A 13792-nucleotide genomic window follows, 5' to 3' on the forward strand; every position below is an offset into this window, starting at 1 on the left:
CCTTGCCACCTGTCTCCCTTGTTAGTGTGCTTTCCCTCTTGGCTCTTTGTAGTATTTGCTTCTCCCCCCGCACCACCCCACCTCATTACCAAAGTGCTTTGTATAACCCTCACACACAAAGCATACACACTGAGTGTGTGATGAAACATTCCCCCTGAGAATGCAGAGGTGATAGCGCAGAGATTGGATAACCAAGTCATTCTGCTTGCACTTCAGTAACTCCACTCCCTCTCCAGTCACCAAAAGTGTTTACAGCAGATTAGCCACAATGCAGCACTTGACCAGTTGGAGATTGCTTACGGGAGTTGCACCCAATAACGACATGAGTTTCCCAGAGTGCTGTATTGCTATAAATGCCCATTACATCTCGCCTAATAAGCCTGCTCTCTTTTTCCATTTTCACTTTTTCTGTGAAATGACCGCATTAATGTCAGTGATAGGGCTGCTTTGAGGATTCAACTTTCGAGAAACAAACTTTTAAGTGCACTTGCCACTGCTGTCCTAAATAATTGTCCTAAAGTGAGTTGCTACTTATTATGCATGGCTGTATAAGCAGTGTTTTTCTCTGTGCTAGGCGCCGACAATCAACCGCTTGAAGAGGACGTGTACAGTGATGATGACAATGAAGAACGCTCTGCTTCCATCTATGAAGTCCAGCCTGCTGCATCCCCAAAGAGTCAGCACTCCTCTTCTGCAACGCACAGACCCTTCCTCCATTTCTCCTCGTGAGTAAAAAAAAAAACAACAAAAAAACATTTAGTTTAAGTGCTGAGACATTGGTATCTAATTAAACCACTAAAAACAAACACAGGAACATATTTTTATGATTATATGAGATTGAAAAATGAATATTTGGTATAGATTTTCTGTCATGTCTAGAATTTTGAAGACAAAAAGCCAAGATACCAAGCATACACAGAACATATATTTAATTTTCAAACATCGATCCGGTTACAGAGTTACTAGTTGTCATAGTATTATCGAATATATCTAGTATGAGTATATATATCTATATCTAGTTTTCTTTCTTTTTCTTAATTAAGACTTAACACATTATTTTCCATACAAGAACAAGAAAGCTGGACTGTATAATAAGAGGAACGGACAACAAATACCAGCTCCACAGGCAGCACTTGTACAAAATGCTCCGCTGCGGAGACAAACGAGCTAGATCAGAGGAGAGGATGAAAGTGATAAGACAATTCTGAAAGCAGACTCGCAGTTGTTTTTCATTCAGAAATGGAGAGGGGTGAATGAACGGGATGACTTTTTGTTTACTTGAATCATTTATTGATGAACCTGTTAAGCTGTTACAAGCCTCTAGTTTTTAGGTCCAACAGAAGGCTTAAACTTTTTTTCTACTATAGTTGTGGGCATACGAAAGAAAAAACCTCAAGGCAAATGTGTAGCTGTATAGATATAGACAGGCTTTTTTGGATGGGCACCAAACTTACTGCACTTAATGCCAATATGATCTCTGCCTTAATCAGAGGGCTCCTAAAGCCAGGGTTTGGTTATCAAATTGTCATCAAACCGCTATGCCACAATGGAAGCTTACAGAAATCTCCAAGATTTCCAATACATGGGTACTGTAGGTGCCACATAACCTATAGGAGAAATAATGCTAGAATCGGATGAAAACAGAGACTCACATCTTTTTTGGCTCATCTAATACTTGCAAAACACACAGAAGTACAGGTATTGTGTATAGACCTTACAAACCGCACTGTGCTGCAGCATGCAGACCCCATGCTGTGGACTCTGTGTATGTCACTATGACACAGGAAGGCTCCTACATAATACGGTGAAGTTAGAGACTCACCCAAACTGTAACAAGCTTCTGTGACTTTATCTAACCACTTAACTGTTGTGTGGCTCATTCTCTTTTTTTTTTTTTTCTTCTTTCCGTTAAACTGCATCACTTGAGCCTAAGGTTGCCTTCAATCCCGTTCAAAGAGTTCATTGTTGTTCTTTATAGTATTCTGATTGTTCTCATTTTGGTCAAAGGTGTAATATATTAAATGTTGTCCTTGAAATGGTTCAAGCTGACATAAACAAGAATTTTGCTACTGTCAACATGTACTGAAGTGGTTTCACAGAAATGGCCTACAGTACACAGTGCCTTTTCCATTTAAAAATGCATTCACAGTGAAGCACTTCCAGGGTTGTTGAGTTAGAATCAACTGTAGCTTTACGCTTCAACATTACTGTAGCAAATGAACAAAACTAACCTGCATATGATACGGCCTCTGCTGTGGCAATCCTGTTTCAATGACCGTGTGACTGCCGGTATGTGATCAAAAGGTGAGAGATACTACGCTTACTACAAACTCCTTCTGTGTCTAGCTCTGCCCTCCAACAGCCGACAGCCTACCGGCCTCGTCTGTTGCTGGCTGGGCCCCCGGGCTCAGGACAGAGTTCCCACTTGGCCCCTGCCTTGCTGCACCACCTGGACAAGCTGCCAGTGCACCTCCTGGATTTGCCCACTCTCTACTCCGTCAGCGCTAAGACGCCAGAGGAGTCCTGTGCTCAGGTAGCGCACGTTTTAACCCTCATTTATGTCCACATGAAGAAAATGCTACAAGGACACAAATTTTACGGATGCAGTACAATATATACGCAAACTCATGGACGAGTGGCATGCAGCATGTCTTCACAGTATCCCTTAACAAGCATAATACTCAGTTCTTAAGGGTATAAGTAGCAACGTCTCCGCCATATGTGGCGGTTGCCAATAATAGCAGATATGGCACAGTACTTTGCAAGCTGTTTAGCCCTCTTTTTGGCCATCCCAAGTTGTTGCAGCCCTCTTACTACCAACCTACACACACACGCATTCATACACATGCACATCCACACAAGGCCATCTGTTGCACAGGTGGTTTAAATCTGGAGAGGGTAAGCAACTTACTGGCTTTATGGTTTAATGTCTTGTACAATAACTTTTCCTTTTTTTCCCATTCCGATTTAAGCAGTGTGTGCTTGACCTAACTGTGTGGTTGCAGGTTTTCCGCGAGGCCCGCCGGAGCGTGCCCAGTGTGGTGTTCATGCCACATATCTCAGAGTGGTGGGAGATAGTGAGTGACACTGTGAAGAGCACCTTCCTCACCCTGCTGCACGATGTGCCCTCTTTCAGCCCTGTCCTTATCCTCGCCACTGCTGAGACCCACTACTCCCAGCTGTCAGACGAGGTAGGAACACTGAGCTGACATTTTCCGATTTACCTGGAGGCCTGCCTCGTGTTTTTTTTTTTTTTGTGATTACATATTGCCGTTGATGGAATTTGCTTCCATTATGTGAGATATTTTTTTTTTTGTATATGGCATTGGAGGCTAAAGCATGATTCACAAGGTTTCTTTTTCTTTCTCTCATACTCAGGAGCGCTAGTGCAGACACACAGGGTGTCACATTTAAGGGCATCTGCTCCCACAGAGTTTTTAATCTACTTTGGCTCAATCTCCCTTTTCTTTTCATTTATCCCACTGCCCACTTTTCGCCATGGGTATCCCCACCCCTGCTCCTTCATCCTTCCTCTTGGATTTATTATTCTCTTTCTGAAAGCCAAAGCAGAGTCAGACCACCCGTGGTGGGTTAGACTGTAAGTAAGGGTGTGTTAGAGTAAGGGGAAATAGAGAAAATTGGAGGTGGAAAAAAAAAAAGCTAGCAGAAATAGAAGTAGGGTCCTCTCTAGTCAGACAATAAAAGGGCTTTAATTAGGTTTGCAGCCCCATGTCTTCAACTCAGGACACGCACCATATCAACATGCCTGTGCAGATTGTGCGTGTGTGTCTGTGTCTGCTGTTTTGGCAAGACCTCAACCCTGGCTGTGGTCCAAGGGGAGCGAGGCTCTCGGGATGATTCTTTCTTTGTAGTTGACTCATTAGAACTGAGGCTCCTGGGCTGTTAACACCCATTGAGCTCTTTTTTAACCTCAGTAGTTCTAGTTGCCACTTTGCATCTTTCTATCTTTGTTGCTCACCATTCCCCGTTTCTTTGTATGTGTGATTGATAGTTCCCTGTAATTCTTTACGTTCTTTGAGGCTTTTTACTTCACTTAACTCCGCCATATTTGTTGATGAACATGCTGTGTTAAGTATGAAAATGGAAGTAATCGCACCCCCCGCACACATTAAGCCGCAGTGTCACATGGTAGAATACTTTCATTACATACAAGATGACTGACTGAAACAATGTAGGATTTTTTTTCTTTTTGGTCCATGAACACATAGCCAGGCAGCCTGGAAAATTGGAAAGCTCACGATGGGACAAATGGGGTGCTCAAGTAAATATATAGCCCAGCATGAGGATATCAAGACTGTCCTGAGGCTATGTTGGCTTTCTTCTTTGTGTTCTTCCCCCATTTGAGTGTCTTGTGCTGCTAGTTTGTAGTAGGACTGCATCATTACACTTGTTAATCAGTTCTTTTCTTAACTTTTGTACAGTTACATAAAAAGACCCATTCTTTGTCTTTTTTTTCTTCTTTTTGTTCTTAAACTTTTTATTTAAAGAGAATTAAGTTATACATGTTGCTCTTAAGTCTGTATACATGCCATTGATCAAGAAAGAAAAATTCACATCATTACAAAAGCACCCACACTCTCTCACATCACAGTACCTCTGTATCGGTTCTGGACTGGTATGGAATTTAAGATTCCAAAAAATAATAAGTGGTAGTGATAACTACAAGGATAAAAATAGAATAAATAAAATAGCTAAATATACAGCAGTAAGTAAAATAGACCGTAACGGCTGTAAAATTAATACATTTGTCTGCGCCATTTGTACCTTTCCTCATTCATAAACTTTTCCTGCAAATAATATCCTATAGTGGGGTGACAATAACTGCAATGGCAAATCAACACAAATGATAATAATTATGGATTAAGTAAGATAGTTTTCTGTATACATGTATAACTCTATTTGCTGAAACAAAGAACAAAAACTGAACCAGATGAGTGGAGTCAAAAACTAGGGGGATTTAACACATTACCCAGAATCTTGCCTTAAAGTTGTTATAAAGTTTATCCAGGTTTTCCAGTAGATCTCAAACTTATCTTGTTCAAGCCTGAGAATGAATGTTAGCTTCTCCATTATAAAAATATCCTAAACCACTTTGATCCAGTCCTCGATTGTAGGAGAATCTTTTACCAACCATTTCCTTGTGATTGCTTTCTTACTCGCTAGTAATAGGATATTATACTTCTGTTTGTTTTCAGACCCCTTCCCAGTGTCCGGTCTTAATCCCAGACATAAAGTCAACTCTTATGGAATCACTATTTTCATTATGTTCTCCATGATCAATTTCATTTCTTTCCAATATTTTGAAATGGCCAGGCAGCCCCAAAATGCATGAAAATGTGTTTCCTTATTCTTGCCACAGGATCTCCAACAGGATGTACTTGCTCCTTGAGAAATCCTTTGAGCTGGAACTCTAAAAAACCTAACTATACTCTTCCATCCAAATTCTCTCCAGGACAGAGCAGATGTACTTCTCCACTGTTGTGAAATTATTTCCCCCCACATTTCCATCTGCATCACGATGTTACTGTCCTTCTCCCATTTCTCCTCTATATATGCAGTATCATTCCCCTCTACTTCTTGTAACACCTTATATATCTTTGATATGTTTCCACGTTCAGGGTCTGACCTGTAACAGAGTAGAAATATCTTCACTATACCCAAATTAGTTTGTTGCAATTCTTCCTTTCTCGTTATTTTCTCTAGGTAATGTCTAAGTTGCAAAAATCTACACAAATTGATTTTTAAGATCCTGGAATTGTGATTTTCTTTTTTTTTCTTTTTCTTTTTTTTTAACCTACAGAACAGAAACACAAATTGTGCTTTTCCATGGGTCAATGGTTGATGATTTGGCTTTGTTGATCCTTGCTGTAGAGAGTTCAATGTCTAGAAAATACGCCAACCACTGTTTTATACAAAGAGAGTGGGGGGGAGCCAGCATTGAGCTATCATTTTCTTAGTTGCGGTTGAGCCGGCTAGCCAAATTTTCTTCTTTCTCCCAATCAGGTGTAATTTAGAGTCGTCATTAAGCAACCGAACAATCGGTTCAGAAGGAATTCGACATCCTATCACATCAGATATTATTGATGTTGTTTTATTCCAAAACTCATGTACCTGTTCACACTCCCAGACCATATGCAGTTCCAGTTTGTTCAGGTTGACAGACCGTGCAATAGGGAGTAGGAATGGCTTTAGAGACTTATCTCTTCTAAGGAGTCCAATATGTCCTATGACATATGTTGAAGTGGATCTGCTGGGGATTTGGGTTCTTGGAACAATGGAAAATGTTGTCCCAAACTGTCTCCCAATTAATTGCGTTCCCCTCAGGGCTCAGCTCTCGCTCCCATTTCCTTGCTGTTGGGAGTTCTCCAATGGATACTTGCATCAATTTAGCATAGATCTTGGGCGCTAATCCTCTCACAGGAAAATCAACAAACCATTTAATGACTGGGTGCGCCTCAAGACTGTTTGCCCATGGCACTCCATAACATTTTAGGGCTGATCTTAGGCGCAGATACAAGAAGAAGGATGTCCTGGGGACTTCAAAACTAGCTCTCAGGTCTTCAAAACTCCACATACTTTCATCATTGAATAACTAGTCTAGAGTATAAATACCTCTGTCACACCACTGCTTACAAGCAAAGGATTTGTTAAGTGTGTATTGTGCCAAATTTGGGTGTTCAGATGCCACTAGTTGGTGTAGCATGGATGGTCAATGTGTTGGTGATAATAGGGCCATAGGCTAGCATACACTTTTTTGGACACACACCTGCTAAGGCAAGGTCTTGCAGTCTTAGAGCAAAACCTCACTGGAAGTCTATTTCGCTCCATGTCTTTGCTCATTTTTAAAGCTATGTTTAAAAGCAAACCGTGATGCCTGCACCACACGCTGTGCCACTGTCTGTCACACTGGCAATAATAAATGCTTGGCATAAATGGACTACTAGACTACTGCCCAGTTGGTGTTGCAGTTACTTTATTAGTTTTAATAAGGCTGCTGTTCAATGATAGCCTGGAAAACAGACAAATCTACCAGCTCATCTTTCACATGCTTTGCCAGATACATCTGATTTTCTATGGGATGCATGTGTAACTGACAAGCTCTACTGCAGGGGTCGGCAACCTTTTTGATATGAAGTGCCCTTTTCAAAATTTCTTGTTTATTAGTGTGCCATGTCAACATTAAGTTTAATTATGACATCACATCAAAATGTAATATCCAGGGAATCTGTAATTTTATTCCATAGCAACATTTGATAACATTTATTTCTCATAATCAGGACCTTGTAATTATTATTGTATCTTATTATTATGATTACGGAAACTTGGTTTTAGTATGCAGCATCCTGATTGGTGGAAAATGGGCTGACAAAAATATCACTGTCAAAGAGTCTGAAGCTGAAAAGTTGTGGAAAAGCCCAGCTTTAATGATGAATGGACTGATAAACAGGTCCTGTATGCCTCATTTTCAATGAAACGATGCTGTGGCAAAATAATAACACAACCAGCATCATTATCAAGAATGAAGAACACAAACATAATGATTGCGTCATTCATGTGCATATTAAGTAGCCACATGTATTTGTTTTGGTCTTAATGCATCCATATTTACAGCTCCAGCGGAGAGGATGGTTTCTTCAGCCAGCTTAAGTTTATGCGTCCAAAAATTTGTCCAAATTTCAAGATTCCCGGCAAACTAAGATAAACTAATCTACAAACCGACAGCTTTTGTTTGAGCTTGTTTTGTAAAAATGTGCTATTTGCAGAGTAGAGCTGTGTTTGCGTAAAACAGCGTGGCGGACAAGAGTGGACAGAGCAGATTGAAATATTGCCTCCTACATGTTTATGCCGGTCTACACAGGTGAGTGCATTGATAAGTATTGGCTTTTAACTCACTAAGGTTTTAATGTAGCCTACTTACAGTAACAAGACTAGCGTTTGTTCATCTGCCCCAGCGGCCGTTGGTAATCCTCTTTGTATTGTTCCCAGTCGGAGATATGAGTCAAACTACTGTAAATAACGCGCAACTGTGAAAGTTGTAATTTGGCATGCGGATGAGAGAGCGCTTCAGCATTTCAACCATGATTTCAACACAATAACTCTCTTGCACACATATTGCCAGTGTGCCATTGGTTAAGGTCCTGCGTGCCCAAGGTTGCCGACCCCTGGTCTACTGTATCGGTGATTCTCTGTCTGGAAGTAACATTACCTGTTTTTCTTTTTTTGTGTCTGTCATAGTGCTGCACGGAAAATATCTAATTGCGATTACTTTGACTGATATTGCGATATGATTCACGATATTGGAGGGAAAGATCGTTTTTGTATAATAATTCTCATTTTCAGTGAAAATTATTAACATTGAAAGAAATTAAAATGATTATAGTGTAATTTTTTTTTTTTTTTCTACCAAACTTCTTTAGTCTGTAGGATACGATTTGTAGACCGGGAGGTCCCTGCAGCACCACAATACTTAATTCAGAATGATTTGACATATATTTTGCCATTAAAAAATATTGCGCCCCCCTGCGATTTGGATATTGCACTAGTCCATATTGCGATTTCGATACAATTGTGATTAATTGTGCAGCCCTAGTCTGTGGTTTTGTATATGAGGTCTTTGGCTCTAGTTGGACAATGTATGGGTTGCACTGTTGTGTTGTAGCTTCCGTGGTATGTTTTATTTGTTCTTTGTTTTGTGCAAAGTGGAGAATGTTGTGTGTGGACATTGGACTGGAAGCTGTGAAATTAATTACTGTTGTATTGGTGTCATGTAATTCCATGTGGGATGGGCCACTTAGTGGCATGACACTTAAATAAAAATATCAATTAAAGTGATGTTTCGGAGTAATTTCACCCTAGGGTCCTTTGCACCACGACCTCGTGCCAAACAACCCCCCAGAAGCTTTTTTTCACCTGGGTTGAATATTGGGAGAGTTAGCGTTATCAGCTGAATAGGTGCTAATGGATCCAAGAGTGTATCTTGTACATTACCCCACTAATAATGCCCGAAATGATACCAAACTTCTACACTAGTACAAATAGGTTATGTACTCATAAAACTAGTGATGCACCGATGTGAAAATTGTGGCCGATAACCGATATTAATATTGCTGTTATGGCCGATACCGATATTTACCGATGTCAATATCTCTGCATAGAACACATTTTTTATGATAATCAAATAAGGAACTATTTTCCAAAAGGCATTTTTTTTTACTTTTGTGATTTATTTTCAGAAATCACTGATATTGGGCACCTTTACCTGTGTGCAAAATATCGTACCAAGTAGTCATCAGATTTTCAGAAGAAAAAATAAATATTTATATAAAAATACATTTTTAAAAGGATACAAGTGTGTCCTGAATTCACACTATGAATAAGCCAACCCTGAGTATTCACAATAAACATCTAACTCACTTGAGACAAAGTCACTGTATTCTGTGAACATTGTACAACAGTTCAAAACTTTAAAGTACAGTAGTAGGCCTTAAATGGCCAAAGCCAAAAGTATTGAAAAAGGTAAAATGTGAAAATGGAGCCAGAACAAACTGGACTGAACAGACACTGGCTTTTGCAGTCTGAACTGAAAGTACAGTAACTGCAAGTACTTAAAGGTTAGGCCTAACCCTTGAAATTATAGAAATTGGTGCCTTCTAGGCCGAGATAAGCCAGAAAATGTGTTTTTTACTCATATGGATGAAAGACACCAAATCCCAGAATGCACTTGCTTCGCTGCTTAGACTCTACTCCCAAGCCACATCCACCTACAGACCGACAGTGAGGCAGCATTCAACTCAACCCAAATGTGTTTTATTGTCATTTCAACCATATACACGAAACAACATTTCACCGTGGCTGTAATGGTTACACATTTAAAATATATAAAAACGACATACGAAACGGGTGTTTACAGTCAACCAAGCGCTAATGCAAGTATGGATTAGCTGAACTTTACGTGTGTGTGCGATAGCTAAATGTAGCAGATTATAAACACAGTTGTAAATTTGCGTGAAATGTAGAACGGTCGGCATTTACTAGTCACAAACTTCCCCAGCAGTTAGCATTTAGTTGGATACAAGCAGCTAATTTCGTGTTAACAAAATCTCCACTCTTACCCGGCGACACGTTTCCACAACAAGAAAAACACCGTAGTCTCTGAACTCGCGATGGGAGTTTCGTTTAAGTTGGATGTACTCCAGTTGTCTAATGAGCAGACACTTGCAAACAGGATTGATGGAACAGGTGGCTGGCTAGCGTTAGCTTCCCACCTAGCTAGGTTAGCTATACTCCAGCCCCCGTTAGCGTTTCACCGCTGAGAATGTCCCCCCATGATCGCGGGTGCTGCCCGTCGCGGGTGCTGCCCGTCGCGGCTGCTGCCCGCTCCGGCCGCCGCTGCTGCCCACTGGTCAAACTAACCTGTACGGCGGGCCGCAGCAACCGAACAGCAACCTCTTACTTCCGAACATTCATCTCTCCCCCGCCCACCGAGAGCCGGTGGTCTACTAAAGTTTCCAGTGTCCCACTTCGCCGCAGATTCCGTCTGCAAAAACCAACATCCCCGCCCACAGTTTTTCTTCTTCTTCTTCTGATTTCAGCAATATAGACGCTGTTAAGCGTATTACTGCCCTCCACAGGTCAGATTTAAATCTAAATTCTCACACACACATCTAAGCCTACACACGTCAAATACACAGGAATGATTCACATCGGCCCTATTTTGACATCGGAACAATACCGATGTGTAAAAAAATGAACATATCGGCCGATATTATATTGGCGGCCGATATATCGTCCACCACTACATAAAACGATGGATCGGAAAGTTTGTAAGTACACCAGAAGTTTATTTTAAATAACACTTGCCTGCTGGCTTCTGCTCTCTGCTGCTGCTGCTACCGGCAGTAAGACGAGTGCTTAGGGACGTCTAGAAATTACAACACACTGACAACGCTAACTCTCCCAATGTTCGACCCAGGTCAAAAAAGCTTCTGGGGGGGGAGGGGGTTGTTTGGCTCGAGGTCGTGGTGCAAAGGACCCTAGGGTGAAATTACTCCGAACCATCACTTTTTAATCTACTGTATGTGGAAGTCCGTAAGGGAACATAGAATATAGTAGTTGGTCTCACGGAAGCCGTAGACCAGGTTTTCTAGAGAAAGTATGATTTTCAGACTATTGGCTGAAATAGTGGAATTTTGCTGAGGCTGTGTACATGTAAAGCCGTTTTGTCTGTTAATTGGACCTGTTTAGAATTGTTTGTTTTACCAAATAATATTGCTAGTCCGGGGTCCCTTGTCTCAAAAGTGGCCCAGGAGCCTCTTAGCAAGGTTTGAGGAGTTTTGGGTTTAACCTTTTTAGGCATAGACATGCTGTAGTCTATGGTGCTTTAAGTGATTTGGTTATCTCTGAAAGTGTTGTTTCACTCTCTGGCACAGAGAACACGTTGACAGCTGCTGTCTCAGCTCCAAACCTCAGCAGGGAACAGGCAGCATGCCTCCCCAGCCAAAACTGACACTACAGGCTCGGGTCCAACTACATAGCCTCCCTCTCTCCCTTAACAGCCGTTCACTCTGCTTAGATTGACTTCCTTCTTGGTGGAGGACCGATGGAACTTGCAAGAACATGGGATTCTAAGTGGGAAGTAACTGCAGTTGGTGAGAGATAGTATCCTATCAGTCTTTACATTTAACGCTGTAACACTGTTTAGGATGTGCGTTTTGAAGCATCAGCGTTAGATGTGCAAAGATTAATCGATTTAGTTGTCGACTATTAAATTAATCACCAACTATTTTGATAATTGATTAATCAGTTTGTCATTTTTATATATATAAAAAAATGTAAGATTTCTCGGATTCCAGCTTCTTAAATGTGAATATTTTCAAGTTTCTTCTCTCCTCTGTGACAGTAAACTGAATATCTTTGAGTTGTGGACAAAACAAGACATTTAAGGACGTCCTATTGGGCTTTGGGAAACACTGATCCACATTTTTCACCATGTTTTGACATTTTATAGATCAAACAACTAATCGATTAATCAAGAAAAAAATCGACGGATTAATCGACTATGAAAATAATAGTTAGTTGCAGCCCTAATCGGTGTGTTATATTGGTATGAACTGAATGTGAATGCTTGCACCGCTGTTTGGCCATAAGGACCTGATAATGAATGTATCCTTAATCTAGTTTCAATGCTGAGTTAAAGCAGATACCGTACCAAGTATGTCTTCAAAGCGCACAATTTCAAATAGCTTACATTTAGCATATTTTTATAAGCTTTAGGCAGAGTTTTAATTTTGAAATTGTATTATATATAATGTTGTTATAGTAGAGCTCTACTCTTTACTGAGAGCACAGATAATTTGCGTTCGAGCACACTGCAGATAACATGTTTCTGAGATTTCACAAAAACCTTGATCATGGCTCTGTGCAACAGTTCATAGTTTTATAACCGCTTAAAGACATACCACATGTATTCTGCACAATGATCCATGTGTTACATATGTATTAAATGTTCTGAATTGTAATGCAAACATGAAAAAAAAACAACTCTGCAACACTAGCTGTCAGAGTGGAAGAATCTGTCGGCTGCTGAAATAGCGACGGCTAGCGTGTCAGGTGTCTCCAGAAGCCAGCTCTTAGAGCGGTGCACTTTAAGATTTACTGTTCATTTTTCCTCAGCGGATGTGAAACAGTCACAGGGCTCCAGACTGCGACCAAATGGTCGTATTTTGCGACCAAAATTTGAGTGTTACATTGTTACATCCAGTCGGACATGTGCGACCAGACTTTTTTTACACATTAAACATGGAAATTTCAGTACCTAAGAGCTCGTAAGCGCAAGCTTATCTAACCTCTCTGCATATGACAGAGAGCGGAGCTCCGACGCACGCATGCACACACACACACACGCGCAGAAGTGCGGACGGAGCAAACTACTCTACCGTTTTGTTAAGGTCACAGTCACAGAAATGCCGACAAAGTGGTTGCAAGTGTGGTTACAGTTTTTCAAAACTGCACGCAGGCAGCGTTTGCTTGCGATATGCTATTAACGGCGAGGCGAAAGCAGTCGTGGTGCTGTTGATGTACACTCCTGACAAGCAGGCACAACAGTGGTTTATCTGCCCTGGGGACTGACTGACAGGCTGAGGCTGTAAGGCAAGGCAGCTTGCTTTCTACAGCACCTTTCAGCAACAAGGCAATTCAAAGTGCTTTACATGAAACATTAAAGAGCAGTTAAAAATGTTAATGCTGAAAATAAAAAAGAATTATCTACAAATACAAGAATAAAGAATACAAGTTAAAGTGAGTAAGAAATTAATAATTATTCAACTCAAGGTTGTAGGGATTTGTACGGTCATGACAGCGATGGTGCTGTCAGTTTACCTTTTTATGTTGCATCTTCAAAAGTGCACCATAAAATGTGAAACTAAATTTGAAACCGCACATTGCAATTTCTATTATCAAAGTGTTTATTAGTAATACAGTGGAAATTAGTAGAAATGTGAATATTTGGTTAGCATGTTGATTTACGGTGTGTACCCCTACATTTTCATGTAGGGGTACCCCTACACTGCCTCATGTTCAATAATTTGTCCATTTTCTGGGTTGGGGGTCACAGTAGCATGAGGCTAGGCAAGGTAGTCCACACGTCCTTCTCCCTGGCAACATCCTCCCAACTCATTCTGGGGGATGCCGAGGCATTCCCAAGCCAGGCGGGATGTAATCCCTCCAGCGTGCCCTCTGGTCTCCTCCCAGTTGGACCTGCTGGAAAACCTCC

At 40.9% G+C, this 13792-nt stretch overlaps 1 protein-coding gene across 2 annotated transcripts in view; it reads left to right on the forward strand.

Moving 5' to 3' along the window:
* atad2b (ATPase family AAA domain containing 2B) overlaps positions 1-13792 on the forward strand; it is an 80165-nt gene that overhangs the window by 8769 nt on the left and 57604 nt on the right. For both annotated transcript variants that reach the window (XM_028604952.1, XM_028604953.1), the window contains exons 17-19: positions 575-725; positions 2347-2533; positions 3006-3191. In XM_028604952.1, coding sequence (XP_028460753.1) covers positions 575-725; positions 2347-2533; positions 3006-3191 — 524 coding nt within the window. The remainder of the gene's footprint in view (positions 1-574; positions 726-2346; positions 2534-3005; positions 3192-13792) is intronic.

This window comes from Perca flavescens, chromosome 18, assembly GCF_004354835.1.
Source record: "Perca flavescens isolate YP-PL-M2 chromosome 18, PFLA_1.0, whole genome shotgun sequence".
NCBI classification, from domain to species: domain Eukaryota; kingdom Metazoa; phylum Chordata; class Actinopteri; order Perciformes; family Percidae; genus Perca; species Perca flavescens.